Source organism: Bufo bufo, chromosome 5 (genome assembly GCF_905171765.1).
Source record: "Bufo bufo chromosome 5, aBufBuf1.1, whole genome shotgun sequence".
NCBI classification, from domain to species: Eukaryota; Metazoa; Chordata; class Amphibia; order Anura; family Bufonidae; genus Bufo; species Bufo bufo.
This window is the reverse complement of record NC_053393.1, coordinates 368,038,727-368,066,471: the sequence shown is the minus strand read 5'-3', so window position 1 is coordinate 368,066,471 and position 27,745 is coordinate 368,038,727. Positions and strand designations below refer to the sequence as shown.

Genomic DNA, 27,745 nt, shown 5'->3' with positions numbered 1-27,745 from the left:
AAAAAAAACAAGCAAAGTATGTAAAAGTTACAAATTCAACTTTAAAAACTTACAAATGTAGGCCTCTTGCACACGAACGTGTGCTGACCGTAACTGTGCTGCGGACCGCAAATTGCAGTCCGCAATGCACGGACACCGACCATGGGGCAGCCACATGCGGATCACGGACCCATTCACTTGAATAGGGTCCGCGATCCATCCGTTCCGCAAAAAGATAGAACAAGTTCTATTTTTTTGCGGAACGGAAGCACAGAACGGAACCCCGTTCCATTCTGCACTGCATCTCCGGATTTGCGGACCCGTTCACTGCGGAATGCACATGGCCGGTGCCACGTGTATTGCGGACCCCCATAGGCGAGCCGCAATACGGCCAGGCAATGGCCGTGTACAAGAGGCCTTAACCAGTGGCTAACTGTCCATGGACTATAAACGACGGAGGTGAGCACCTACTGTATCTCTACAAGGATGTTTTAAAATGTCCTAAAGATTTGTCTGTAAGAAAATGTGGATATTTTCTGCACTATATAAAACTGATTATTATTATTATTATTAAAAGGGAATATGTCACCAACGACCTCCTTATCAACCTATATGCATAGACACATAGCTGTGGTTCACCTGATTAAAATGCTGTTTTTCTTTTGTTCCTGAGTTATGATACTTTTTCTTAATAAGCAATTAAGGCCTTTGGTGCAATTAGGGCGTCACCAGTGCTCTTGTGGCACCCAAGCTCCTCTCCTTTCTTTGGTCAGCACCATATTAAGAAAAATGGGTCATACCTCAGGAAAGGAGCCTCAGATCAATAAAAGAAAAACAGAAAAAGAAAAATCAGCTGAAGCACAGCTATGTGTCTCTGCAAACAATTTGATGTGGAGGTCACTGGTGACAGATATTTCTTAAGACCATCAATCGATCGGCATACCATATTAGGGTGAGGTCTCTCGCGGCAGCCAGAGTGCTGCAGTAATGAGGGTTAAAAGCTCCATTTTACAGCAAATCACAGCAGTTTGGAATATTAGATTATTTCTGTGTGGTTTTTGAATGTAAAAACAGTAGTATTATCAGCAAAAGCCACACTGTCATAAACATTTGAAAAATTTAGCTAATTTGCGAAAACCATAAAGAAAATATCTACATTTTTTTCCCCTTGTATCCTACTATATAAAAAAAAAGAAAGAAAAAAAAAAAATGATATTTTGATATATAATATAGAAGGCCTATGATGAGTATGCAGGAACCGGGCCCCATCAATCAAAAAGGAGAAGGCGGGACTGGCAGAGGAAGCAGGAGGAGGAAGGGTGCACAGAGTGACTTGGGCCCACCCTCGGTGCACTTAGCTGGTCATTTGCATATGGATTAGTAACGGATCTCTAAATGAAAGGTATTATTACATTCAGGTGAGCCATTGTGAGGACAGACTCCATGGCTAAAACTTGTAAATATACCTGATCAGGAATGGCTTCTGGTCAGGAAGCGGCTAAAAGGGTTTTCCCATTAACACTTGAACTCAATCAATGGGACAGAAGAGAAGTGATCGCTGGGATAAGACATCCAAAGATCAGACATTCATCCCCTATACCAGGGATCAGCAACCTTTGGCACACCAGCTGATGTGAAACTACAACTCCCAGCATGCACACTTACTCGGCTGTTCTTGTAACTCCCATAGAAGAGAAATGTGGATTCTGGGAGTTGTAGTTTCAGAACAGCTGGAGTGCCGGAGGTTGTTGACCCCTGCCCTATACTGTGGAGAAGGGACGTGTTGTTAGTAAGGGGAATAATAAGAAAGCCATTATATGATCCATCTGTAAGATTTGTTTGGGTGGTATGTTGGATGGGTATCTAGAAAAAATAAAACTAATAAAAAAACAAGGAGTAAAACCATTTCCTAAAGCATTACACCCACCCCAGAGCACACTGTGCCGTCTCATGTTCCTTTTCATGCATCAATAAAAGTCAATGAGGGATCACATGTAAACATGACATTGCTGCGTGCGGGGCGCTCTGCACAGTTACGATTTATGGGTTATACTAAATGTCACTCAAACGATCCCATCAGTGGAACACTACAAATCTGTACCGGCCTCACATAAAGACTCACTACACATGGATATTGGCTATCATCGTGTAGAGCAGGGATCAGCAAGTTTCGGCACTCCAGGTGTGGTGAAACTACGACTCCCAGCATGCACACTTGGTTGGCTGTTCTCACAACTCCCAAAAAGGGAATAGAGCATGCTGGGTGCTGTAGTTTCACAACAGCTGGGGTGCCGGAGGATGCGGACCCCTGATCTAGAGAGACGGGCCCTCAAACCATCAACTGTCTTTCAGATGCTTCGAGCGCCTCTCTCTACAAAGTTCCTCTGATCACGGAGCACTGCCCTAAAGACTGGTTACCGGATGGATCTCCACAAAGAAGAATCAATACCTTTTGAGACCCAGATACATTTAAAAATTAATTTCCTCCTTTTAACCCCTTCCCTCAAGGACAAAAAGGTACATGGAGAATAGATTATAAAAGCCACATCAGCTTCTACTAAAACAAGACCTTCCAGAGTACGTGCCCACAGAATAGCACAAGAACACCTGCATACACATATGTGAATAGCATAAAAAGTCCTGGCATTATTGCAAATACTTTTGTCAAAAAAAAAAAAAAACACTATTAGGCCCCTTTCACACAGGGGGCGAGATTTCCGCGCGGGTGCAATGCATGAGGTGAACGCATTGCTCCTGCACTGAATCCGGACCCATTCATTTCTATGGGGCTGTGCACATGAGTGGTGATTTTCACGCATCACTTGTGCGTTGCGTGAAAATCGCAGCATGCTCCTCTTTGTGCGTTTTTCACGTAACGCAGGCCCCATAGAAATGAATGGTGCTGCGTGAAAATCGCAAGCATCCGCAAGCAAGTGCGGATGCGGTGCGATTTTCACGCACGGTTGCTAGGTGATGATCGGGATGGGGACCCGATCATTATTATTTTCCCTTATAACATGGTTATAAGGGAAAATAATACATTCTGAATACAGAATGCATAGTACAATAGGGCTGGAGGGGTTAAAATAAATAAATAATTTAACTCACCTTAATCCACTTGTTCGCGCAGCCGGCATAATTTCTGTCTTCTTTTGTGAAGAATAGGACCTTTGATGACGTCACTGCGTTCATCATATGGTTCGTCACATGATCCATCACCATAGAGATGGATCATGTGACGGACCATGTGATGAGCGTAGGGACGTCATCAAAGGTCCTATTCCTCACAGAACAAGACAGAAGAGATGCCGGCTGCGCGAACAAGTGGATTAAGGCGAGTTAAATTATTATTTTATTTTTAACCCCTCCAGCCCTATTGTACTATGCATTCTGTATTCAGAATGCTATTATTTTCCCTTATAACCAGGTTATAAGGGGAAATAATAATACAATCTACACTACAACAACTAACCCAAACCTGAACTTCTGTGAAGAAGTTCGGGTCTGGGTACCACAGTCAGTTTCTTATCACGTGCGTGCAAAACACATTGCACTCGTGCGATAAAAACTGAACATCGGAACACAATCGCAGTCAAAACTGACTGCAATTGCGTTCCTACTCGCGCGGGTTTGCCGCAATGCACCGGGACGCATCCGGACCTAATCCGGACACGCTCGTCTGCAAGGGGCCTTATACTCTTCCTACTCCTTGGATGGAGTGGAAAAGTATAAAAAAAATAACAAAAAGTCAATGTCTTCAGAGTTCTTGGGGGACATGTGGCAAAAACATATATATAAAAAAAAAAAAAAGAAAAAAAAAAAAGAAGTTTAAATATTTCATAAAATACAAAGAAAAAAAAAATGCACACACCAACTGAAACAGTCACCATAGTCGGCCTATGCACACTGAACTATACATATTATATATCAAAAGGTCTGACACAAGTGTCTAGTCATTATGGTCTTTTAAGGACTGGTCATTAAAGGGTTAAAGGGGTATTCCAATCTTGAAAAAGTGATGGTATATAGCTAGGATATGCCATAGCTTTATGATTGGTGGGAACCCTTTCACGATTCTTCCTTGCACAGCAGTGCTCCTGGCCACATGTCATGCATGGAACAGCTGTAGATCCTCAATCTCGGGCTAAGCGGGGCTTCCGCAAATTTTTCTGAACCTATTGAAGTCAATGGGTTTGTGGTCCACATTCTGCGGCCAAGTATAGGACATTTTCTATAGTGTTGGGCAATGGACACACGGATGCAGAAAGCAAACGGACCACGGACACCTTGAAGTCAATGGTTTCGCAGAAAATGCGGATAGCACACGGACTGCAAAATGTACATGGTTGTGTGTATGAGACCTAATTCTGCTGGTTCCAGACTCCAGTTTATATACATAGCATTCACTCAGCCAGGTGACTTAACAATTCAGTTTTAGGGCTCTGTTCACATAGATAGAGATTTATTTATATATTATTATATATATAAATATACATATATACACACACATATACATACATATACACACACACACACACACACTAGGGCTGCACGATATGGGAATTTTATGCGATTGCGATTAGGGCCCTAAAAATTGCGATAACGATATGCGATGCGATATTTTAAGGGAATTGTACTAGAGGTCTATTTGCTTGGATTTTCCCATATGACGCGGTTGTGGAGGACGCTGTTAGGTGGGGGATCTGTGGAGGACACTGTTAGGTGGGGGATCTGTGGAGGACACTGTTAGGTGGGGGATCTGTGGAGGACACTGTTAGGTGGGGGATCTGTGGAGGACACTGTTAGGTGGGGGATCTGTGGAGGACACTGTTATGTGGGGGATCTGTGGAGGACACTGTTATGTGGGGGATCTGTGGAGGACACTGTTAGGTGGGGGATCTGTGGAGGACACTGTTAGGTGGGGGATCTGTGGAGGACACTGTTAGGTGGGGGATCTGTGGAGGACACTGTTAGGTGGGGGATCTGTGGAGGACACTGTTAGGTGGGGGATCTGTGGAGGACACTGTTAGGTGGGGGATCTGTGGAGGACACTGTTAGGTGGGGGATCTGTGGAGGACGCTGTTAGGTGGGGGATCTGTGGAGGACACTGTTATGTGGGGGATCTGTGGAGGACACTGTTAGGTGGGGGATCTGTGGAGGACACTGTTAGGTGGGGGATCTGTGGAGGACACTGTTATGTGGGGGATCTGTGGAGGACACTGTTAGGTGGGGGATCTGGGGAGGACACTGTTAGGTGGGGGATGTGTGGAGGACACTGTTAGGTGGGGGATCTGTGGAGGACACTGTTAGGTGGGGGATCTGTGGAGGACACTGTTAGGTGGGGGATCTGTGGAGGACACTGTTAGGTGGGGGATCTGTGGAGGACACTGTTAGGTGGGGGATCTGTGGAGGACACTGTTAGGTGGGGGATCTGTGGAGGACACTGTTAGGTGGGGGATCTGTGGAGGACACTGTTATGGGGGGGGATCTGTGGAGGACACTGTTATGGGGGGGGATCTGTGGAGGACACTGTTATGGGGGGGGGATCTGTGGAGGACACTGTTATGGGGGATCTGTGGAGGACACTGTTATGGGGGGATCTGTGGAGGACACTGTTATGTGGGGGATCTGTGGATGACGCTGTTATGTGGGGGATCTGTGGATGACGCTGTTATGTGGGGGATCTGTGGATGACGCTGTTATGTGGGGGATCTGTGGAGGACACTTATGGGGGACCTGTGGATGGCACTGTTATAGGGGATGTGTGCTATGACACATGGGGCCATAAGGGGGGCCAGCATAAGACACACATATAGCATCTTATGCTGGTCCCCCTCATGGCCCTATGTGTCCCCTCATGTGTCCTAAACTGCGCACATAACTCTCCTATTCATAAAATGGCCAGCCTCTGTACTTTCACTATGAATGCACTGCAGAGAGCGGCAGCGAGCGAGCCGGCCGGCGCGTGACTGATGTCACTGTCACGCTCCTCCCACTTAATTCAGGAAGCAGGAGCGTGACTAAGTGACGTCAGTCACGCGCCGGCCGGCCGCCTCGCTCGCTCCCGCTTGCTGCAGTGCATTCATCGTGAAAGTAAGTTCAGAGGCTGGCCATTTTATCAATAGGACAGAGGACATTTTATCATCAATAGGGGCCCCTTCATATATAATCGCAGCATTTTCGGGTCGGCCGAATCGCCATATCGCATTTGCCGATTATCGCGATTCGATTATTTTTGCGATATATCGTGCAGCCCTAACACATACATATATATACATATACACACACACTTGTGCATACCACCCCAATGGAGCCCTCTGCTCGGTCAGTGAAGGTGCCATGCCCATGTTCTGCATACAGTACAGACCAAAAGTTTGGACACACTTTCTCAAAGAGTTTTCTTTATTTTCATGACTATGAAGGCATCAAAACTATGAATTAACACATGTGGAATTATATACATAACAAACAAGTGTGAAACAACTGAAAATATGTCATATTCTAGGTTCTTCAAAGTAGCCACCTTTTGCTTTGATTACTGCTTTGCACACTCTTGGCATTCTCTTGATGAGCTTCAAGAGGTAGTCCCCTGAAATGGTTTTCACTTCACAGGTGTGCCCTGTCAGGTTCAATAAGTGGGATTTCTTGCCTTATAAATGGGGTTGGGACCATCAGTTGCGTTGAGGAGAAGTCAGGTGGATACACAGCTGATAGTCCTACTGAATAGACTGTTAGAATTTGTATTATGGCAAGAAAAAAGCAGCTAAGTAAAGAAAAACGAGTGCCCATCATTACTTTAAGAAATGAAGGTCAGTCAGTCAGCCGAAAAATTGGGAAAACTTTGAAAGTAAGGGCTATTTGACCATGAAGGAGAGTGATGGGGTGCTGCGCCAGATGACCTGGCCTCCACAGTCACCGGACCTGAACCAAATCGAGATGGTTTGGGGTGAGCTGGACCGCAGAGTCAAGGCAAAAGGGCCAACAAGTGCTAAGCATCTCTGGGAACTCCTTCAAGACTGTTGGAAGACCATTTCAGGGGACTACCTCTTGAAGCTCATCAAGAGAATGCCAAGAGTGTGCAAAGCAGTAATCAAAGCAAAAGGTGGCTACTTTGAAGAACCTAGAATATGACATATTTTCAGTTGTTTCACACTTGTTTGTTATGTATATAATTCCACATGTGTTAATTCATAGTTTTGATGCCTTCATAGTCATGAAAATAAAAGAAAACTCTTTGAATGAGAAGGTGTGTCCAAACTTTTGGTCTGTACTGTATGTACTAGACGTGTTGACATACGATGTGAACAGAGCCTTACGTTTCTTTCATCGTGGCTCCCATGATACACTGCTCTGTGGTAACAGGAAACCAGTCCAATTCTGAATTCAGCTTTAGACGAGAATGGAGAACAAAACATCCTGTAACTTAAATTCAGTATAAAATAAGGAAAGAAAAATATTTATAAAATTCCTCAACATTAATGTAGTTTTAAATGGTACAAATATTCCACTGAATTGTGGAGCTTAGGTGAAAAATGAACCTTCTACGGTCCCCCCTCTCTGATGAGTTATAAGAAGAGAAAAGCCAGATACCCTTTAATAGTAAAATAATTAATACGCCAATTTCAGATTTTCCTGTTCAATCCCTTGGGAATCTCTCGTATCCAAAATGGTAACTGTCAAGTGAGCGGTTCTATAATCCGACTGAAGTTTGTAGTTTAATTAATTTGAAAGGAAGGGATATAAAAATAAATGGATCACCCGCGGCATATGGCGCTAATGTGGCAGCTAATTAAAACGTTCCTGCTCTGGAGTAGATAACAGTGATATTAGATGTACGGCTGTTGACTCTACAAATGACTGTATATACATGCATGTGCGAATTGGCAGTCACACAGTGCGCCCTTTCACAGGACTACTGAAGTTATAAGGACAAACAATATTTATACATAAAGAGAAGGCTGCTTGGAACATTTCTACAACCAGCACCTGGATCTGAATACTTTTGTAACTGCATGCAATTAAAACTTTAGTACAGCCACTAAGTTATTCACTTCTATCTATCTGTATAGCGCCACCTGCTGCTCGCTTTTTTTTCTTCGACTCTCTGACTGAGGTGGATGCACATGTTCGGTTCTATCCTTTCACTACCACCAGCCCTAGCTGTGACAGTTAAAGGGAATGAGCAGCTGAAGGCAGCTGTGTTGGTCCCATGTTCATGCAAGAGAGCCGCTAGGCGCAATGGGGGCATTGCCTTTGCACCTGGAGACTCTGCTTTCTCTGAAACAGCCACACCCTCTCCACTTTGATCGACAGGACCAGGTGTGATCACGTTTACAATGCGTAGCCCTGTCACAGTGCAGAGCGTGCGGCATTTGCAGAGAGAGCAGAGCCTGTAGGAGTAATGGCAACGCCCCCGTTGCTCCTAGAGGCTCATTTGCATATATTAAAACATTATCTTTCACAGCAATGTGGACACCTATGAACATGGGACCAACACAGATGCCTTCAGCTGCCAAGCGCACATGCAACAGGTCAGCCAGTTTCATAGCTACAAATCTGCTGACAGATGCCCTTAACCCTTAGGATACCAGCGCCTTACATGTATGCGCCGGCATCGGTGCCGCTGCATTAACCCTTACACTGCCGCGGTCAATGCGGACCGCGGCACGTGGGGAATTCCAAGGTACCTCTTGGAACCAAACCCAAGTTCGGGAAATGTTTTTTTATAGTACAAATTAATTTATGAAGTTATTGTGCAAAGTCTTGTGAGACTTCGCGAAGCAATAACTTCGGCTCATCGGAGCAAATACATTCTAATACTGTACGGAGCTCCTGTACGAACTACTGTACGAAGTTTTATGCAAATCGACTTCGGATGTTTCATCCAAAGTGGATTCTCTCATCCCTAATTACAATACAGAAGTATTGTAATGCACTGTAAAGGGGATCAGACCCCCAAAAGCTGAAGTCCCAGAGTGGGACAAAAAATAAAGTGAAAAAAGAAGTTAAAAAAAAAAAAATTTTTTTGTAAAATTAAATGTTTAAAGTAAAAAAAAAAAAAAAAAAAAATGTAAAAAGCAGCCTTTTCACAAAATGAAAGTAAAAAAAAAAATTGGGAGAAAAATAGGGAAAAAAAGAAAAAGTAGACATATTAGTTATCGCCTTGTCCGTATCGACCGGCTGTATAAAAATATCATATGATCCACCCAGTAAGGTGAACGCCGTAAAAATAAATAAATAAATACAATGTAAAAAAAAGCCATATTCTGGTCACCTTGGCCTCACAAAAAGTGTAATATCAAGCGATCAAAAAAGCAAATTTAGCCCAAAATGGTACCAAACAGTCATCTCACCCCGCAAAAAACTAGCCCCTACCTAAGGCCTGATGCACACAACTGTTTTTTCCGTTTACGGGCCGTTCTTTGCATTCCGTATACGGAACCAATTATTTCAATGGGTCTGCAAAAAAAACGGAATGTACTCCGTAGGCATTCCGTTTCCGTATTTCCGTTCCGTTGAAAGATAGAACATGTCCTATTATTGCCCGCAAATCACGTTCCGTGGCTCCATTCAAGTCAATGGGTCCTCAAAAAAAAACGGAACACATACAGAAATGCATCCGTATGTCTTCCGTATCCATTCCGTTTTTGCGGAACCATCTATTGAAAATTTTAGGCCCAGCCCAATTTTTTCTATGTAATTACTGTATACTGTATATGCCATACGGAAAAACGGAACGGAAAAACGGAACAGAAACAAAAAAACGGAACAACGGATCCATGAAAAACGGACCGCAAAACACTGAAAAAGTCATACGGTCATGTGCAATAGGCCTAAGACAATCGCCCAAAAATAAAAAAAAACAGGGCTCTTAGAAAATGGCAACACAAAAGACCATTTTAGCAAAATCTGCCTCCAAAATCCATATAGCACTTTCCCTCTGCCCCCTGCCTTGTCCCCATAGAGCACTTTACCGCCACATATGGGGGTATTTCTGTAAACTGCAGAATCAAAGTAACGTATATTGAGGTTTATTTTGCCGGTAACCCTTGCAGTGTTGAAAGAGCAAAAATTGATTAACATAACAAATCTACCAAAAAAGTGAAATTTTGAAATTTCACCTCCATTTTCCTTTAATTCTTGTGGAACGCCTCAAGGGTTAACAAAGTTTGTAACATCAGTTTTGAATAATTTGAGGGGTGTAGTTTCTAAAACGGGGTCATTTATGGGTGGTTTCTATTACATAAGCCCCCTCAAAACCACTTTATAACTAAATTGGTGCTTAAAAAATGGTTTTGGAAATTTTGTTGAAAATTTGAAAAATTGAAAATAAAACCTCAATAAAATAAATAAACCTCAATATACGTTACTTTGATTCTAAGCCTTCTAACGTCTTAAAGCTTCTAACGTTTAAAAATAATAAAATGACATTTACAATATTATGCCAACATAAAGCAGACAAATGGGGAATGTTGATTGATAACCATTTTATGAGGTATTACTATCGGTCATAAAAGTAGAGAAATTCAAATTTAGAAAATTGTGATTTTTTTTTCCAAATTTTTGGTAAATTTTGGATTAATTTATAAATCAAGGTGAAATTTATCGACTCAAATGTACCAGCGTCATGAAGTACAATGCGTCACAAGAAACCAATCTCACAATGGCTTGGATAAGTAAAAAAGCGTTCCAAAGTGACATGTCAGAATTGCAAAAATCGGCCTGGGATTTAAGGTGAAAAGTGGCTCGGTACTGAAAGGGTTAAACACAGGAAAATTGAAATACAAAAACAGTCGGAAGAATTAACTTCTATTGTGGAGACTCGCAAAGAATAATTTTCAAGCTCCATTAAAAATTCACTTATATTTTTGCCAAATTACACTGAAAACGAAAAAACATTGGGAAGTACAGTATGTACGCCAATATGCCAGCAGAAACTAGGCATTATCACAGAGACTGGCGACATGTCACTAATGTCCAAAAGGAGGGGTCTAATAACTATCACCCCCGCTGATCACTAGAATAAAGTGGAAGCAAAAAGAAAGTACTGCACCACTTTGTCTCCGATTGACTCCACACAGACTTTTCCAAGGCGGTCACACAGACAACCCTTCACGACAGGCCAATGGCACTTCACTCTACCAAACAGCGGTATATTGTCGAAATATGCCACCAATGTCTATGAGAAAACCCCTCACAGTAAAGGCAAAGATACATCTGTAGATAACACTGGGGCACCAGAAATGGGCACAATGCGGCAGATTTACTATTGCAGTTGCTGCTGCCAGAATTCGGATGCACATACCTTATACCACATGTATTAAAGAGGTTTTCCAGGACTTCAATATTGATGGCCGGTCCTCAGCTCTTCTGAAACAGTTGATCGGCTGGGGTGCGGACTGTCAGAGGATCTGCCATCGATATCAAAATTCCGGAAAATCCCGTAGACACTTTTTCCGCTGCGCTCAACAAGGGGCTTAGGATGCGAAAATGAGGGCCAAAATATAGGACAGCTGTGATTTGCTCTTCTTAGGGAGCAGGTCCAGGATGGACCACATTCACTGCAGCGTGTACAGGGCCTTATGTTAGATATTCAGAAATTTAGAAGCCGATGACTAAGCAGGGAGAACATTTTTATGTAGAAAGTTTTCCTATGACTTTCTGGTATTTCAGAAGATTTGATAATCAGCCACTCATTATTATTGATTATTGATTACTTCAGTCTAATAGCATCCTGCTCTCGAATGCCTTGTGTTTGTCTGGTGGACCTTTCAGAGTGCTTTCTCCGCAAATGATATCTGTAGAGAAGAGGAGCCTGGACCTATAGCAAACGGAGGCTGGAACGGCAAGAAGAAAAGAAAGCTCTCTCTTATGGGATGGTGCTGCTTGTCAAGAGTTGGATTGCTAGTACGGTAGGTGTCTAAGGCTACTTTCACATCTGCATCTTGAAAGCTGCGTAGCCGAATAATGGCGTGAACCGCCAGATCCCCATTCACTACAACAGGATTTGGCCACTTTCAGGCATAAATGCCAGTTTTCAGCTGGAGAAAAAAAGTAATGCAGGTAGCTGCCCGGCCCAAAGCCAGAAAGCTGCCAGGTCCTCGTCAGATCCCGTTCTAGTCAATGGGGATCCTGCGGCTCACAGCATTATACGCCATGCTGGATACAGTTAGGAACAGTCTGCTGGAGTTCAAAACGCAGATATGAAAGTAGCCTTACACACAACAGACCCAGGACTGGGACTACATGGTTGCCTAGTCACATGTATGCTAAAATAAATCACTGAATAAGGCTCTGTTCACATCTGTGTTATGGCCCCAAGGGTGCAGATGGACTCCACTGCCTTTTAATGGGATCTGTATGTTCTGCTGATTAATCCGCAGAAGAAATAAAACAGAGGGAAAATATGTTGATACTAGACATTAAGCCCGTTACAATAACGGGCGCTAGAACAGTAGTGCATAAACATTAATAGGAACAGTCTATAATAAATGGCAAGGGGACGGCTGGCACCGACTGGTGGTGCTGCAACTGCTGGCACTGACTGGTGGCAGAGACTGCTGGCACTGTGACTGGTGGCATTGACTGATGGCTGAGACTGCTGGCAGTGATTGGTGGCCGAGACTGCTGGCAGCGGCTGCTGGGACTGTGCGGCTCCGTGATGCACGGACAGTAATGGCGGCGCTTTGATGTGGAGAGCACACCATAACCTGTGAGTGGCGATTAGGCAGCACGCTGGTGTGGGCGGTGTAGGCGGCGTGTGGAGCGCCGTGTGCCAATTGGTCGGTGCACCGTGCATGCGCAGTTTAATTATCGGCACACACGCACGGATACGCCGCCCTGAGCACACACACAGGACTCTTATTATTATAGATATTTTATTTAATTTTTTTATTTTTGTATGTACTGTTCTTTTTGGTGTGGTACATGTGACGTTGGGTCCATTTATTAGTGTCCTCCTGTAGGTGCCATTCTTCACACCCAGTCTGCCCCGCTCCCCCGTTGACCGAGCAGTATCATCTGGCATCCCAAATTAGCACTTGGCAGGAGTGGCCAGGCTGCCTGGTGCTTCTGGCACCCCCGAGAGCTGGCACCCCCCCCAGCATGAGGGCATAAATAAGCAACGGTGATTGGGCGGCGTGCTGGTGTGGGCGGTGCGTGGAGCGCCATGTCCTGATTGGTCGGTGCGCGGCGCATGCCCAATGTAAAAATCGGCACACACGCACGGACACAGCGCACGCACACAGGGCTTTTATTAGGTAGGATGTAGTAGGTGGTGCAAATGTGGACTTGACCACAAAATTAGGACAATCAAATTGTGGCTATATGCACAGTGGAGTCATGGTTTCCATGATATGACAGATCCAAACAGTAAAGGACTCCAGCAATTTTTAAAGGGGTCATCAGGGTTTCAACAGACTATGCAACGCCAGTCCTGCCAGTGAAAGTAATGCACACCCAAATAGTGCCTAAGTACATACATATCATTGTTTTCTCTGTAGTACCTTATTACAGGGGGCAGATATTGTATAGCAGGAGGAGCAAGGGTGCACAGAGTGGCTTGGGTCAAACCTCGGTGCACTTAGCTGCTCATTTGCATATGGATAACTCCAGAATGAAGCAACAGATCACTAAGTGAAAGATATCATTACGTTTTGCTGAGCTTGTCCTACAAGGCACTGTGCCTAGTCTATCTGTGACTTTCCCGATGACCGATTCCATTTAAAGGGGTTTTTTCCGGGATTTTGATATCTTATCAGTGGGGGGTCCAACACCTGGGACCCCCGCTGATCAGCTGTTTAAAAAGGAAGTGGCGCTCTGTAGCCTTCTCACAGCACCATACATTATATAGTGCATGTGCTTGGTATCGCGCTCAACTCCTTTCACTTCAATAGGCCTGAGCAAGATACCAAGCACAGCCACTATACAATGTACGATGCCGTGCTTGGTGAGCACGGAGAAGAGAAGGTGCCTGTGTTTTCTCAAACAGCTGATCAGTAGGGGTCCCGGGTGTCGGACCCCCATCCATCAGATACTGATGACCTATCCTGAGGATTGGTTATCAGTATCAAAATCCCAGAAAACTCCTATCTATTCACAAAAACCCTCAACTACTGCACTTACTAGGCTCAATATCAGGTTACATCTTGGTTAGATTTATGAACATATATACACTATTACAGAAGTCACGGGAAAAGAAACTTTCAATTTTATATAAAGCATAAAAAGAGACAAATATGGTAAATATCTGATATCAAAAATGGGTCAATTATCTGATCATGAAAAAGCCCAACTATGCCATCCCAAAAAAAGACCCACAGCCACATAATCTACTATTTCAAACCATCAGTCACTAGACATTTGTAGCTTGAGAATGGAGTTCCTGTGTTTATCAAGGCCTCCGCCATTCATAGATTTTTTTTTTGCTGTCTGTCATAAGCGGTGACTTTTGGACTGAAAATAAACCTTAGACTTATCCTGGTTGCAATCAACTGGAGCAACAACTCTTGGCTTGTAATGAAGAAGTCACGTATGTCCTGAAATTTAGAAATGTTTACACAGAAAGCAAAAGGTCAAGTTGGTCAGCGATTCAGAGGGCTGGTTTAATTTCCTGCCAAACAACATGGCTTTATCAGATTTACCTTGTCTTTTGGCCTACAAGCTGCCATGTCAATCTAACAGTGTTGTTACTAGGAGGACATTAATGTCTACTACGAGAGATGTGCTGTTCTAGCAAGACCAAGACACGTATGGTCCAGGGGTGACCGGAAACAAGGAACTAGTACAGAAACCGCAGATTTTCAGACAATCTGACCAATTCTGACCTGTTTTTTCACATCATCCCCCCCATAAAGAGTTAATAAAAGTTCATCAGTAAGCTATGTGTACTTCAAAATGGAACCGTTAAAAACTGCTTGTTCGGCAAAAAACAAACCCTCATAAGGCTACATCGATGGAAAAATAAAAAAAAGTTATAGCTCTTGGAAAGTGGCGACCAAAAAATTGTTTACAAATTTGCCTGGTCACTCTAAAATGCATACATGGGAAGTGGTTAAGGAACTGTGATTTGTGTTGAGTTTATGATATAAACATATTACAGTTTATAGGATTTGTACATGGCCACGGCACATGCTCCGTGAAATCAAATTTTATATCACAACCGGAGGCTCCTATTGCATTCTCAATCTTTACTGTAACCATAGCAGCAAAGAGAAAAAACACACAGAAACCATCCCACAAGGGTAACCCCTCCCATAGTCCAGTCCATAAATAGAACCTCCCACAGGAACTCTTCCTCTTTCTTTGCTGCTTTCCATGGCAAGATAAGTGTACCTTATGACTGACATATTCATTTTGCTGAATTGCTCTATATTTTCTTATAATTACTGATATTTGTGGTATTAGTCATTGCTATATATATGTGTTATCATCGCTTTTCATGTACTCGGTTTTATCTGGGGAGCGACTATATGTATATATATATTTTTCCCCTCTTGATTTAATTTTCTTCCCTCTGGCTCCGGTTTAGCCACCGCTACTGCCCTCCTTCCCTTACCCGCCTCGGGCGGGTTACTACAGCGTCGCTTCCCTCCCTCCTTTACCTCAGTTCCCACCAGCTCCGGCTCCATTTCGGGCTGTACATGCTACTTCCATGGTCTCGCGAGACGAGATTTCATCCTCACAGTTCTCTGCGCTCTGTCTCCCTCCGGCCTGATTCTCTTGAGCCGGATCGGGGGCGTGTTCTCTCCGTCCCGCGCTTCTGGTGGGCGGAGTCTTACCTCAGTCAGCTTGCTCTCCTGCTCCCTGTCTGCTACAGCACCGCTGCGTCTCTCATTCCTTCAGGTTTGCAGTTCTCACAGGAGTGACTAACTCCTTACCATGTCCCTTCCTGCACAATCCGATTTATCTGCCCCCTCTCTAGTGCCTATCCCAGCCTCATCTGCTCTGCCCCAGGCAAATTTACAGCAATCAATCACTGAGGCCATAAACAGTGCTATGGGATCCATGTCCACTGTCATATCACAGTCCATTGCCCAAGCACTGAAGGTTCAGAACCCTGCACCTATTCCTCCTACAAATGCCTCCAGAATTAATGAATCAGATAGCTAAGTTCTATCGCAAGACCGCGTGCTTAGCTCACGCAAACGAGCCTGCAGGCGCCAGGCAGAAAAAGCGCGCCCCTGGAAGTCGGCTCGGGCTCAGCCCGTCCCTAGTTCAGACTCAGATTTGGAGTCCGAGGAGGAGGCTTATAGTGATGGCCATAGTGCCTCTGACCTAGACCTAGAAGAGGTCCTAGGGGAAGATCAGGATTTTATCCCTGAAATCCCTCGGTCTCGTCCGTCAACTAGTACGGCCCCTGAGACCCTCGGATCATCTACTACCCTGTTAGACCCTGTGGGTGAACCATTGTTCGACCCGGATAATTTACACCATCCACGATCCGCTGAGTGGTTACCCACCCCACATGTGGCCCGATATTTAGAGGATAGGGTTAGAAAACCCCTTTCTAAGGAAACGCGCAGCAAACTGAAAGCTGAGTGTCCGCGTCCCTTAGTCCCAAACAAAGTCTGTGATACCCCCAATGTAGATCCGAAAATGATCCAATTTTTGGCCAAGACCGGATTTAATCCCCGTAGAGGTCTCGATTCGGCATTGCGTGCCTGCCAAGACAAATTGCTGGATAGCTTAGGTCCTTTGACCAGAATTTTTGAATTGGCAGAATCCGCCAAATCTGAGGGCACTCCTATTGACCCAGATGAACTGCGTGGCTGGGCTCAGCGCGCCATCTGTATGGTGGGAAACGTTAATGCATCACTTTCCATGGAACAGAGGAAAGCAATCCTCATTAAGATAGAACCTAAATTGTCCAACATGGCTCTCACTGAGTCGGGCAAGGAGGCGCAGGGGCTCCTATTCGGAGATACTTTTATTAAAGATCTGGGCAAATTTGTAGGAGCTTTCACAGCATTGGATAAGGCCCAAAGCTCCATGCGTAAAGTCTTTCAGGGGAGAGTCTCTTCCAGGGCCGGCAGTTCTAGGGGCCGTCTGTCCGGCCGTGCCCATTTCCAGACCCGCGGCAGCGGTCGAGGCTCCTTCAGTCAACGACAAGTTTTCCAAGACCAGAGGCCTCAATCCTCTTTCTTCCCATCCAGAGGTTCATCCGGAAGATCCCGGTCCTTCAGGGGATTCGCTGGTTCCAGACGCCCTTTTGGTAAGTTGCCAGAATCTAATGTCTTCTTCAAACCATTGCATAGGAGGCAGACTCCTGCATTTTTTGGATGCTTGGTCCCGCATCACATCCGACCCTTGGATCCTTGCCACGGTCCAAGGTTTCCATATAGAACTGACGGTTTCTCCTTTATTCCTCCCCTATCCGCACCAGAGAGTGCTTTCAAGGCAATCCCGCCTTTGTTTGAACACGGAGCTTCATTCACTCCATTCGAAAGGAGCCATAGAGCTCGCCCCGATTCCAGAAGGAGGAATAATCAGCGACATTTTCTTAGTACAGAAAAAAGGGGGTCAATTTCGACCCGTCATAAACCTCAAACGCCTCAACCATTTTGTACGATACCGCCATTTCAAGATGGAGGGTATCCACTTACTCAGAGACCTTATGACTCCATACGACTGGATGGTGAAGTTGGATTTGAAGGACGCGTACCTTACGGTTCCCATTGCTCCACCTTCCAGGGATCGCCTTCAATTCCTGTGGAACGGTCAGGTCTGGCGGTTCACCTGCCTTCCCTTCGGCCTTTCGTCAGCTCCTTGGTGCTTCACCAAGCTGATGAAACCGGTGGTCGCTTGGCTCCGTCTTCAGGGGATTCGTTTAATAATTTACTTGGACGATATCCTGATCCTGGCACAGTCTCCCAAGATTCTCTTGTCTCACTTACGGATGTCAATTGCTCTTCTCACGGATCTAGGGTTTATTATCAACTCGGAGAAGTCCTCTCTTCAACCCACCAGGTCCATAGAATTTTTGGGATTCGTGGTGGACTCGTCCACTCAGAGTCTTTGTCTTCCGAGCGCCAAAGTCAAATCCATCCGCAAAGAGTTGCGCCATACTCTGAAACTCCGCCAAGTTTCCTTACGTCATTTAGCTCGGGTGATAGGCCTCTTATCCTCTTCCATCCAGGCAATATTTCCTGCCCCGTTGCATTATCGGGCTCTTCAACGGCTGAAGATCGCTCACCTTCAAACGGGAGCGGCGTACGCAGATTTGGTGATCCTGGATCAGGAAACGAGAGACGAGCTGACATGGTGGATTTCCAACCTCGATGCATGGAATGGCAGAGCCATTGTAGGTCCTCAACCGGATCTCATCATAGAGGCGGATGCCAGTCTTCTAGGCTGGGGTGCCCACTGCGAGGGAGTCTCCACTGGGGATCCGTGGTCAGCAGTCGAATCCCATCTCCACATAAATGCGCTGGAACTCCTGGCGGGATCGTTTGCCATCCGCAGTTTCGCCAACAGCAGGGTTTCGGCATGCATCAAGCTCAGGATGGACAACGTGTCGGCGGTCCGATACGTCAACTCCATGGGTGGGACTCACTCGGCTATGTTGACTCATTTAGCGAAGGAGTTCTGGACCTACTGCCTGGACAATGGATTCAAGGTGATCGCAGAATATATCCCGGGTCTTCACAATACCTTCGCGGATTGGAGTTCTCGGTACACCTCGGACTTCAGCGATTGGAGATTGGATCCGTCGGTGTTTGCCTCTATCGATTCTCTTTGGGGTCCTTTTTCCCTGGACCTCTTTGCTTCACGTTGGAATTCCCACCTTCCCAGATTCTACAGCTGGAGGCCGGACCCTCTGTCAGAGGCTGTGGACGCTCTCCTTCAGAACATCTTTCATATGCCTTTCCTCCTTTAATGCTGATTCCTCGAGTACTATCTCAAATTCGCCGCCAGTCAGCGGAATTGGTCCTAATAGTCCCATTTTGGCGGGCTCAGGTCTGGTTTCCTCAACTCCTGGATCTCCTGATAGAGAACCCTCATCTCCTCCCGTTTTCCCGGACTCTTCTCCTGGGCCCTCTAGGCCAACAACATCCTCTCCTGCTAGACGGATCCCTCCGACTCCTAGGTTGCAGAGTGTCGGGATGCAGTACGAGATCGCTGGAATATCGGGAACGGCTAGGTTCCTCCTGGACAACGCTTGGGCTCCCGGTACTAGACGGGCATATGGATCAGCTTGGGGCATCTGGTCTCGTTGGTGCGTTGGACGGGGTGTGGATCCCGTTTCGGCCCCTGTGACCGAGATTCTTCAGTTTTTATCATCTCTCTTTGATGAAGGTAAGGCTTACAGGACTATGAATGTTTTCCGGTCGGCGATCTCCTCACGGCACCAGGGGTTTGCGGGTGTTCCAATTGGACAGCACCCTCTAATTTGTCGTCTCCTCAAGGGCTCTCGTCTCTCTCGTCCCCCACAACCTCGTTTCTCTTCTTCTTGGGACGTCAGATTGGTTCTAGATTTCTTTTCTCAGTGGCCTTCCAATTCTGATCTCTCTCTACGGCAGCTTTCGGCGAAACTAGTGTCTTTGCTATGCCTTGTTTCTTGCAAGAGAGTTTCGGATGCTAGAGCTCTAGACTTTAATGCTCTCTCCTTTTCCCCGGATGGCGTTTCCTTCAACATCTCCCGCCGTACAAAAACGAACATCAAGTCGGTCTGTTATCCGGAGTTTCTTAATTCTCCGGCTCTGTGTCCGGTAGGTTGCCTTAGGGAATACTTATCTCGTACTTCTTCCCTCCGTTCGGGTTCTTCTCCTAACCTGTTCATTTCTTTTCGTAAACCATTCCGTCCGGTTACTAGTGTCACCCTTTCCCGCTGGGTGAAATGGATCCTTTCCTTGTCCGGGGTGGACACGTCCGTTTTCTCCGCCCATTCGGTCAGAGGAGCCTCGGCTACTTCTATGATGTTAGCGGGTGCTCGCTTGGAGGACATCATGAGATTGGCGGACTGGTCTAGATCCTCTACCTTCCGGGAGTTTTATTTTAGGCCGGCTCCACATGCTTTCGAGTCTGTTATTTCCACACTTTGAACTTGCAATAGGAGCCTCCGGTCGTGATATAAAATTACATGATTTTCCTAGTTTATGACGTAAAGTCATGATTTTATGAACGACATGGAGGCGAGTATTGCCCCTCCCTTTGCTACCGTTTATTACTACTTGTTAATAAAGTTTTAATGTTCCCTCCCTTTTGTTTTCTGTGGTTCTTCCATTTATGGTTCTATCATTATTATATTTATTATTATATTTATTGTCTTTCCAATGTATATATATGTTTAGATTGAACTAACTTATGTTTTTCTCTCAGTATTCATTATTTATTTATTTACTCATTATCATCAGTCGGTCTATTGTGCCGTTGAAAAGAATTGAAATTCTAGCAGATTACCATGTGCCTTTATGTTTCTTCCTGTAGGTTGATGCCTTACCCGGCCGTTTTTCTCCATGTGGCCTTCTGGTGGCTGGTCTGGTCTATGCCCTCCAGTGGTGTTCGTTTCTGATGACATTCCAGACGGATCCTGTTTCGTTTCTACCCTGATTGGTTGAGTTTTTCCTGTTGGAACGAGTTGATGCGAGTTTTTTCCGGTCCGGTGATACAGTTTAGAGATTCTTCGCTACAAAGAAAGAGGAAGAGTTCCTGTGGGAGGTTCTATTTATGGACTGGACTATGGGAGGGGTTACCCTTGTGGGATGGTTTCTGTGTGTTTTTTCTCTTTGCTGCTATGGTTACAGTAAAGATTGAGAATGCAATAGGAGCCTCAGTGTCGTTCATAAAATCATGACTTTACGTCATAAACTAGGAAAATCATGTAATTACTCCTCTTCGAATCGGACATCTGCATGGAGGTTGTATGTTCTCCCCGTGTTTGCGTGGGTTTCCCCCAGGTACTCTGGTTTCCTCCCAAAGACATACTGATAGGGACCTTAGATTGTGAGCCCTATTGTGATAATAATGTCTGTAATGTGCTGAGGAATATGTCAGCGCTATATAAAAGTGCGTAAAAGAAAGAAATAAAATATGTACCCAAAATACACATCATTATAATACAATAATCATAAATACAATATAGGGCTGCACGATATGGGAATTTTGTGCGATTGCGATTAGGGCCCTAAAAATTGCGATAACGATATGCGATGCAATATTTTAAGGGAATTGTACTAGAGGTCTATTTGCTTGGATTTTCAAGGCAAAAGCACACAGAAATTGCTGATAATGCTGAAATGTAGTTATGCTCAACTCAAGAACTGAAATGCACAGTGTTTTTCAAAATAAAACATCTTTTACTAAAGTAAATAACATTTGCATTACTGCAAAAGTACAAAATACAAAACTTGCCATTTTCTTAATAGCACTGCACAGAACAGATAAATAAAATAGAATAGATTTAAGAACATGTGTTCATTAAAATAAGATTTTCCGAACACTGAACAAACAGGAACTTTTTAAAGAACACCATAGTCAGCAGCAGCAATATAAGGTAATATACCGTATTTTTCGCCCTATAAGATGCACCTGCCCATAAGACGCACCTACCCATAAGAGGCACCTAGGCTTTTGAGGAGGAAAATAAGAAGAAAAAAAAAGATTTTGAACCAAAAAGGTGTGCTTTTGGTGGGTTTTGAAGTAATGGTGGTCTGTGGATGACACTATTATGGGGGGTCTGTGGATGACACACTGTTATGGGGGGGGGGGATCTGTGGATGACACTGTTATGGGGGGGGGGATCTGTGGATGGCACTGTTATGGGGGGGGGGGGATCTGTGGATGGCACTGCTATGGGGGGGGGGGAATCTGTGGATGGCACTGCTATGGGGGGGGGGGGGAATCTGTGGATGGCACTGCTATGATGGGGAGGGGGAATCTGTGGATGACACATATATAGCATCTTATGCTATGTGACATCCACAGATCCACCCATAACAGTGTCCCTGCAGTGTGAATGACCCCTAATACAGGGGCTGGGGGCAAGCATCTCGATTAGGAAGGACAGCGGGGATCGGTGCAGTCCCTGTATCCTAATGCACCGTCCCCGCTCACTGTTGTATAATCTTATCTAACCTGCATTGTTAAGATATAAAAATCGTGTGTAATCCAGCTGTATTACTTACAACTAAATTCCGTAGCAGAGAGGAGGCAGGTCAGGAGGACGGGTGGGCGACACCTCACTCACTACGTCACGCGACCGCGCCGCCTGCTTCATTCATAAAGTGGGCGGCGCAGGTGCATGACGTAGTGAGTGACGCCCTCCCGGCCTGCCTCCTCCCTGCTAATGAACTTAGTTGTAAGGTTTACAGCTGGATTACACATGATTATTATATCTTAACAATGCCTACAGGTTAGATAAGATTATACAACAGTGAGCGGGGCCGGTGAATAGAATACAGGGACTGCACTGGTCATTCCCAATCCAGATGCCCAGCCCCTCCTCCCTCTGTTGATACACCCGCCGACCACGCTGTGCGGCATTGCGGCAGCCGTGTATCATTGTAGGTAATCGCAGCATTTTTGGGTCGGCCAAATCGCAATAGTCGATTATCGTGATACGATTGCTTTGGCGATATATCGTGCAGGCCTAATACAATATAATATTCTTTTCATGAAACACAGTATTTCATCTTTACCTGCTAATGCATCCTGAGCCTCAAAAAATGTGCTTAGTCCTCCTTTCACGTAAGCAACGTTACCCTCGTTTTTCTTGCTTGCTTGTTTTTTCAAGTTGTTGGCTGCTAATTTAAGATGTTCGAAACTGAATTTACAAAAAAAAAAAAAGAAGAAAATAAAACATTTTTAGATTAGGATTGGATATTATATATTGATCCCATGCTGTGCAACTACACAGTTATTATAATTATTTAGTTATTATAATTATAGAAGACCAACAATTAAATTCCTTTTCAGACTTGTAAAAATACTTCCAGATCTCTGCAATGATCACAGCACTCATCTCAGTTTCCAATGACTGTTTAGCGGATTCCTGGTGGTACCTTTACATTCCTTCCCTTTGCTTGTAGTGGGCAGATTGTTAGATGGCACATACATGACTATCACTGCCTACAGAGCTGTCTCCAAGGCTCCCTTTTCGGATATAGAGTCTGAGTGCTACTATGGACGTACCGGAGGCTGGGGATCACAGCAACGGTCACTGAAAAGATGTTAGTTAACGTGCATATACGTTCTTGGAATACGTCATGTGTGTTCCTGTGAATTGGGTAGAACCTGGTAATACAGAGAGCGCTCTCCATTCTTGCTTACTACTGTGTTTGGATCAGAAAGCAAGGAAGGTGGCCTTATGGGAACTGTGAGCTTCAGTATTATGTGCAGAGTCCACAAAGGGGGCCGGCAAAGCAGGAAGACCATGTGATGCAATTTCAGCCAATAGCCGCAAAGCACACAGAATGATGTCAGTGAGGGGGCGTTGACAACTTCTCCTGTACTAACCAATCGCATGCAGCAGTAGCTGCATTGTTTGTGGTGTTAAAGGGGTTATGCCTTGATTGATGTAAAAAATTAAAATCAGACATCATAGTACATGATAATCTCTACCAAAGCTAGAACCAGCCCTGTTCCTCACATGGATCCAGAGATCTCCCCATTCATTGCACCAACTGTTCTGCTATATTTATTTCAGGCTGGCAGGAGAGGGGAAGTGTCCTTTCTCAGGAGTATGTCCTTTCTGCTGTGGCTCTTTCCCTGTAACTGGGAGAGCTTCTAACAGAAGAGAGGGCTGGTGACAGTTGAAGATTTAAACTGAGCACGTGCGACCATCTCTGGGAGGTGGAAAAGAAGAAACAGCCGGTGGCACTATACAGATACATTTTATTGAATATGCCAGTGGCTACCCAAAATTTTTCATTACATGCAATTACAAAAATATTTGAAAAATTTTAAATATGCTTCATGGCACAACCCTTTTAAAGGATGAATGAATGGAGAACCTTGGAAAATTGCTTTTGAGGGACCAGAGTAAAAAAAATGAATGGCCATGGCATGTTTAATGACCTTACTATGTGCGTTTGGCTAATGCTGAAAATGCGTCCTGAGATTCAATTTATAGCTGGAATACCTCTTAAAGTAGACATTTTGAAAAATAATATATTTGGTTTGGAGAAGCGACCGCAGTGTTACATGGATGCCAATGAAACCAATGTACTTTATTATAAATAGTGGATGGGTTGATATAATCAAACTACGCAGTTTGCTGCACCAAGGACTAGATGGAAGGTCTTGTTAAAAGCAAGCACAAATACCCCACAAGCAGGACAAATAGTAACACAAATACAGACACTAAAGACAATGCCAAGACTTAAGGACTTAGAGGAGTGAAACAGTTGTTTCCAGAGTCTACAGCGTCTGCTAATCCAGGAAAATAGCCTTTCAGGTCTGAAGGAAGACATTTCCTTAAAGGAAAAAACATAGGCAAGCAAAGCAAAACAGAAGGGCCCAGAATACCTTCAACATCACTTTTTCATAGGTTAAATAGAGGCCAGGAGAGTGAAGAGGCGGCATAAAACAGATGTTAAGAGTAAAACAACTACTGTTTGAATATATAGACTATATTCTATTTATACTTTTTACAATGTGTCCTTTTTTAGCAATTCATATTTTTTTCTTTACTGTTTTTGTCATGTAATTGTATTGTGTTACCGTGTTTTGAAAGGCGACCTTTTTATTAGGATTAGGCTGCATTCACATAGCTCTTTAGCCCTTTTCAAGAATATACAGGTGAAACTCGAAAAATTTGAATATTGTGCAAAAGTTCATTTATTTCAGTAATGCAACTTAAAATTAGAATATTGTGAAAAGGTTCAATATTCTAGGCTCAAAGAGTCACACTCTAGTCAGCTAAATAATCCATACCCCCCGAGAAAAGGGTACCTGAGATTGTGACTTTGGGGTTTCATAAGCTGTAAGCCAAAATCATCCAAATTATAACAAAAGGCTTGAAATATCTTGCTTTGCATGTAATGAGTCTATCTCATATGTTAGTTTCACCTTTTAAGTTGCATTACTTATTAATAAATGAACTTTGCACGATATTCTAATTTTTGGAGTTTCACCTGTACATCTGAATACCCCAAAATGGTATACAGACGTATTCCGCAACAGGTACATTGACTTTAATACAGGGCTCGACAAATCCCAGGCGCCAGGTCGCCATGGCGACCAGGAATTTAGTCCTGGCGCTTGGGTATTTGTCAGCCCGTTTTCAAAGGTGCCCGGGCGATGGGTGCGGAGCTGCCGTTCTGTCCGGAGGCAGCAGCGTTTGAAACAGCTCCGTCACAGCACACAATAGCAGAGACGCTGGCAGCAGGGAGGGGAGGGGCTCGGGAGGAGTGTAATCTGATCCTAGAGTGGAAGCTGCTGCCAGCCCCACCCCTTCCACCAACCAATCAGAGCTGAGGCAAGGCAAGCACCAGCAGCTCTGAGTCACTGACACAAGTACAGGAGGGAGTCTAGAAAGAATTGAATGAGTCTCAGGTTAAAAGAATCTAAAGATCCGACTTAGTTAGAGACTCATTCGATTCTTTGAGTTAAAAGAACAGGTTACACTGAGGCTGTGCTGATGCTTTTGCAGCAGTGATAAGAGAAGTGACAGGACACAGTTTAGATTACAGTGTGAATTAACCCTTTAGGATCAAATTGGCTTCTCAAGGAGATCTATATGTTAAAGGCATCCCTTCTTCTGTCTCATTCAGTAGCTATAGAACTAAGGCTACTTTCACACTTGCGGCAGGATGGATCTGGCAGGCGGTTCACCCTGTCAGATCCGTCCTTCCGCTGTTTCGCCGGACCGCAGCTCTGTCCCCATTGACTATAATGGGGGCAGAGCTCTGGCACAGCACGGCAGTGCATGGTAAAAGTACTGCATGTCCAACTTTTTAGTCCGGCGGCCTCTCACCGCGAACTGCCATGCTGCGCCGGAGCTCCACCCCCGTCCCCATTATAGTCAATAGGGTCCGGGGACGGAGCGGCGGTATATGTAACATGGTATACAGCATTATTGGGGGGGCTCTATGGAGAAGTGGGGGGGAAGCACTATGGGGGCTTTATGACGCGGCTCCGCCTGGCTCCTAACTTTTTTAGCTGGCTCCTAGATTCCAAGGAAATTTGTCAATCCCTGCTTTAATAGGTAAACCAGAGTTGGAAGGATTGATCTCTGGGGTCTTTATGACCCGTTTTCATTTCCTCTCTGGCATTTTCACTGGATAGAATTGAGCAGTCTACCACGTTATTCTGTCTGGCAGAAATGCCAAAAAAGGAACAGAGAGCAGGTAAAACAGAATCCAAAGATGAATCATTTGAACTCCTTTAACCTATTAAAGTCTGGGTAAAGTCAGATATTCAGACGTATACCCTCAACAGAAAGCACTGCAGAGGGCTAAATGCTATGAATGCAGCCTTACTAGTAAAAGATAACCAAACGTAATAATTATCACAGTGACACTTAGGCTATTTTCACACTTGCAGCAGAGTCATCCAGCGACGGAACTGCCTGCCGACAAAACGTATTCCAGCTGAATGCATTTTAAGACTGATCAGGATTCTGATCAGTCTTACAAATGCATTGCAAGAACGGATCCGTATGTCCATTTGTCATACGGACAAACTGATCCGTTACAATTTTTTTTCACATTTTTACCAGTCTGGGCATGCGCAGACCGGAAGGACAGATCCGGCATTTTGAATGCCGGATCCGGCACTAATACATTCCTATGGGCAGGTTTTCAGTTTTTTTGCCCAGAGATAAAACCGTAGCATGCTGCGGTTTTATCTTTGGCCTGATCAGTCAAAAAGACATCCTAATGCATCCCGAAGGGATTGCTCTCCATTCAGAATGCATGGGGATAAAACTGATCAGTTCTTTTCCGGTATAGAGCCCCTAGGAACTCTATGCCTGAAAAGAAAAACGCAAGTGTGAAAGTAACCTTACAAGTGTAGAATGCCAAGAGAGTAACGTAAAGGGGGATTTAGTTAATCCTTAAAGCGTACCTGAGTTTTAAAAAAGAAAAAAAGTTTGCATAATGGCTGTGCTTTATTGTACATTTGTAACTGAAGAGGCAGGTCTTTTTTAGGCTTCCCTAATGACTTCCTAAGCCATATTATTCCCTGTTTCACTTGCATAGTTAGATGCATTTCTCTCACAAGCAGGGGGCATCTCCCTTCTGTTGAACCTACCGGCACTGTATGCAATGACCTCACTTCCCACTATGTTTGTTCTCTTCTAGGGAGCTCAGAAAGCTGATAAGGAGGGGAGACATACAGGAGCTACTCTGCCCTTCAAAAGCTGTGTAGAGGCACTGCTTCTTTAAGGCTCAGAAGTTCAGATAGCTCTGACATGCCACCATTTCCTGTGAATCTTCTATGTCTCTGTTACAGAAGACGGATGTAGCCGAACAACAGGCAGTGGACTGCAACTTAGGTGGAAGTAAGACCCCTAGTGGCCAAGACAGTATAAATTAAAAGTTCTACGATTTTCTAATATACGTTGTGTCTCACATCTTCATCATTTTCAATATATTTTTTTTTTACCCTCAGAGATTTTACTAGATTTTAGGGGACCTATAGTTGTTATAAAGCTGAAGTTTAGTGTTACACATGCCCCTCCCACAATTGTCCATTTAGTCTAAAAACACACAACGCTATATGACAATTACTAGGGAAGAGTCTGGCGGCATCTGGTGCATGCGCAGTGAAGCAAAGTGCCTTGGCTGCATCTGAGCACTGCATATGTCTGGATACTGCCAGACTC

The 27,745-nt window shown here is 44.5% G+C and overlaps 1 protein-coding gene across 1 annotated transcript in view; it reads right to left on the bottom strand.

Moving 5' to 3' along the window:
* EXOC2 (exocyst complex component 2) overlaps nucleotides 1-27,745 on the bottom strand; it is a 200,645-nt gene that overhangs the window by 129,938 nt on the left and 42,962 nt on the right. The window contains exon 5 of the mRNA XM_040431963.1: nucleotides 22,617-22,741. Within this exon, the coding sequence (XP_040287897.1) occupies nucleotides 22,617-22,741 (125 nt within the window). The remainder of the gene's footprint in view (nucleotides 1-22,616; nucleotides 22,742-27,745) is intronic.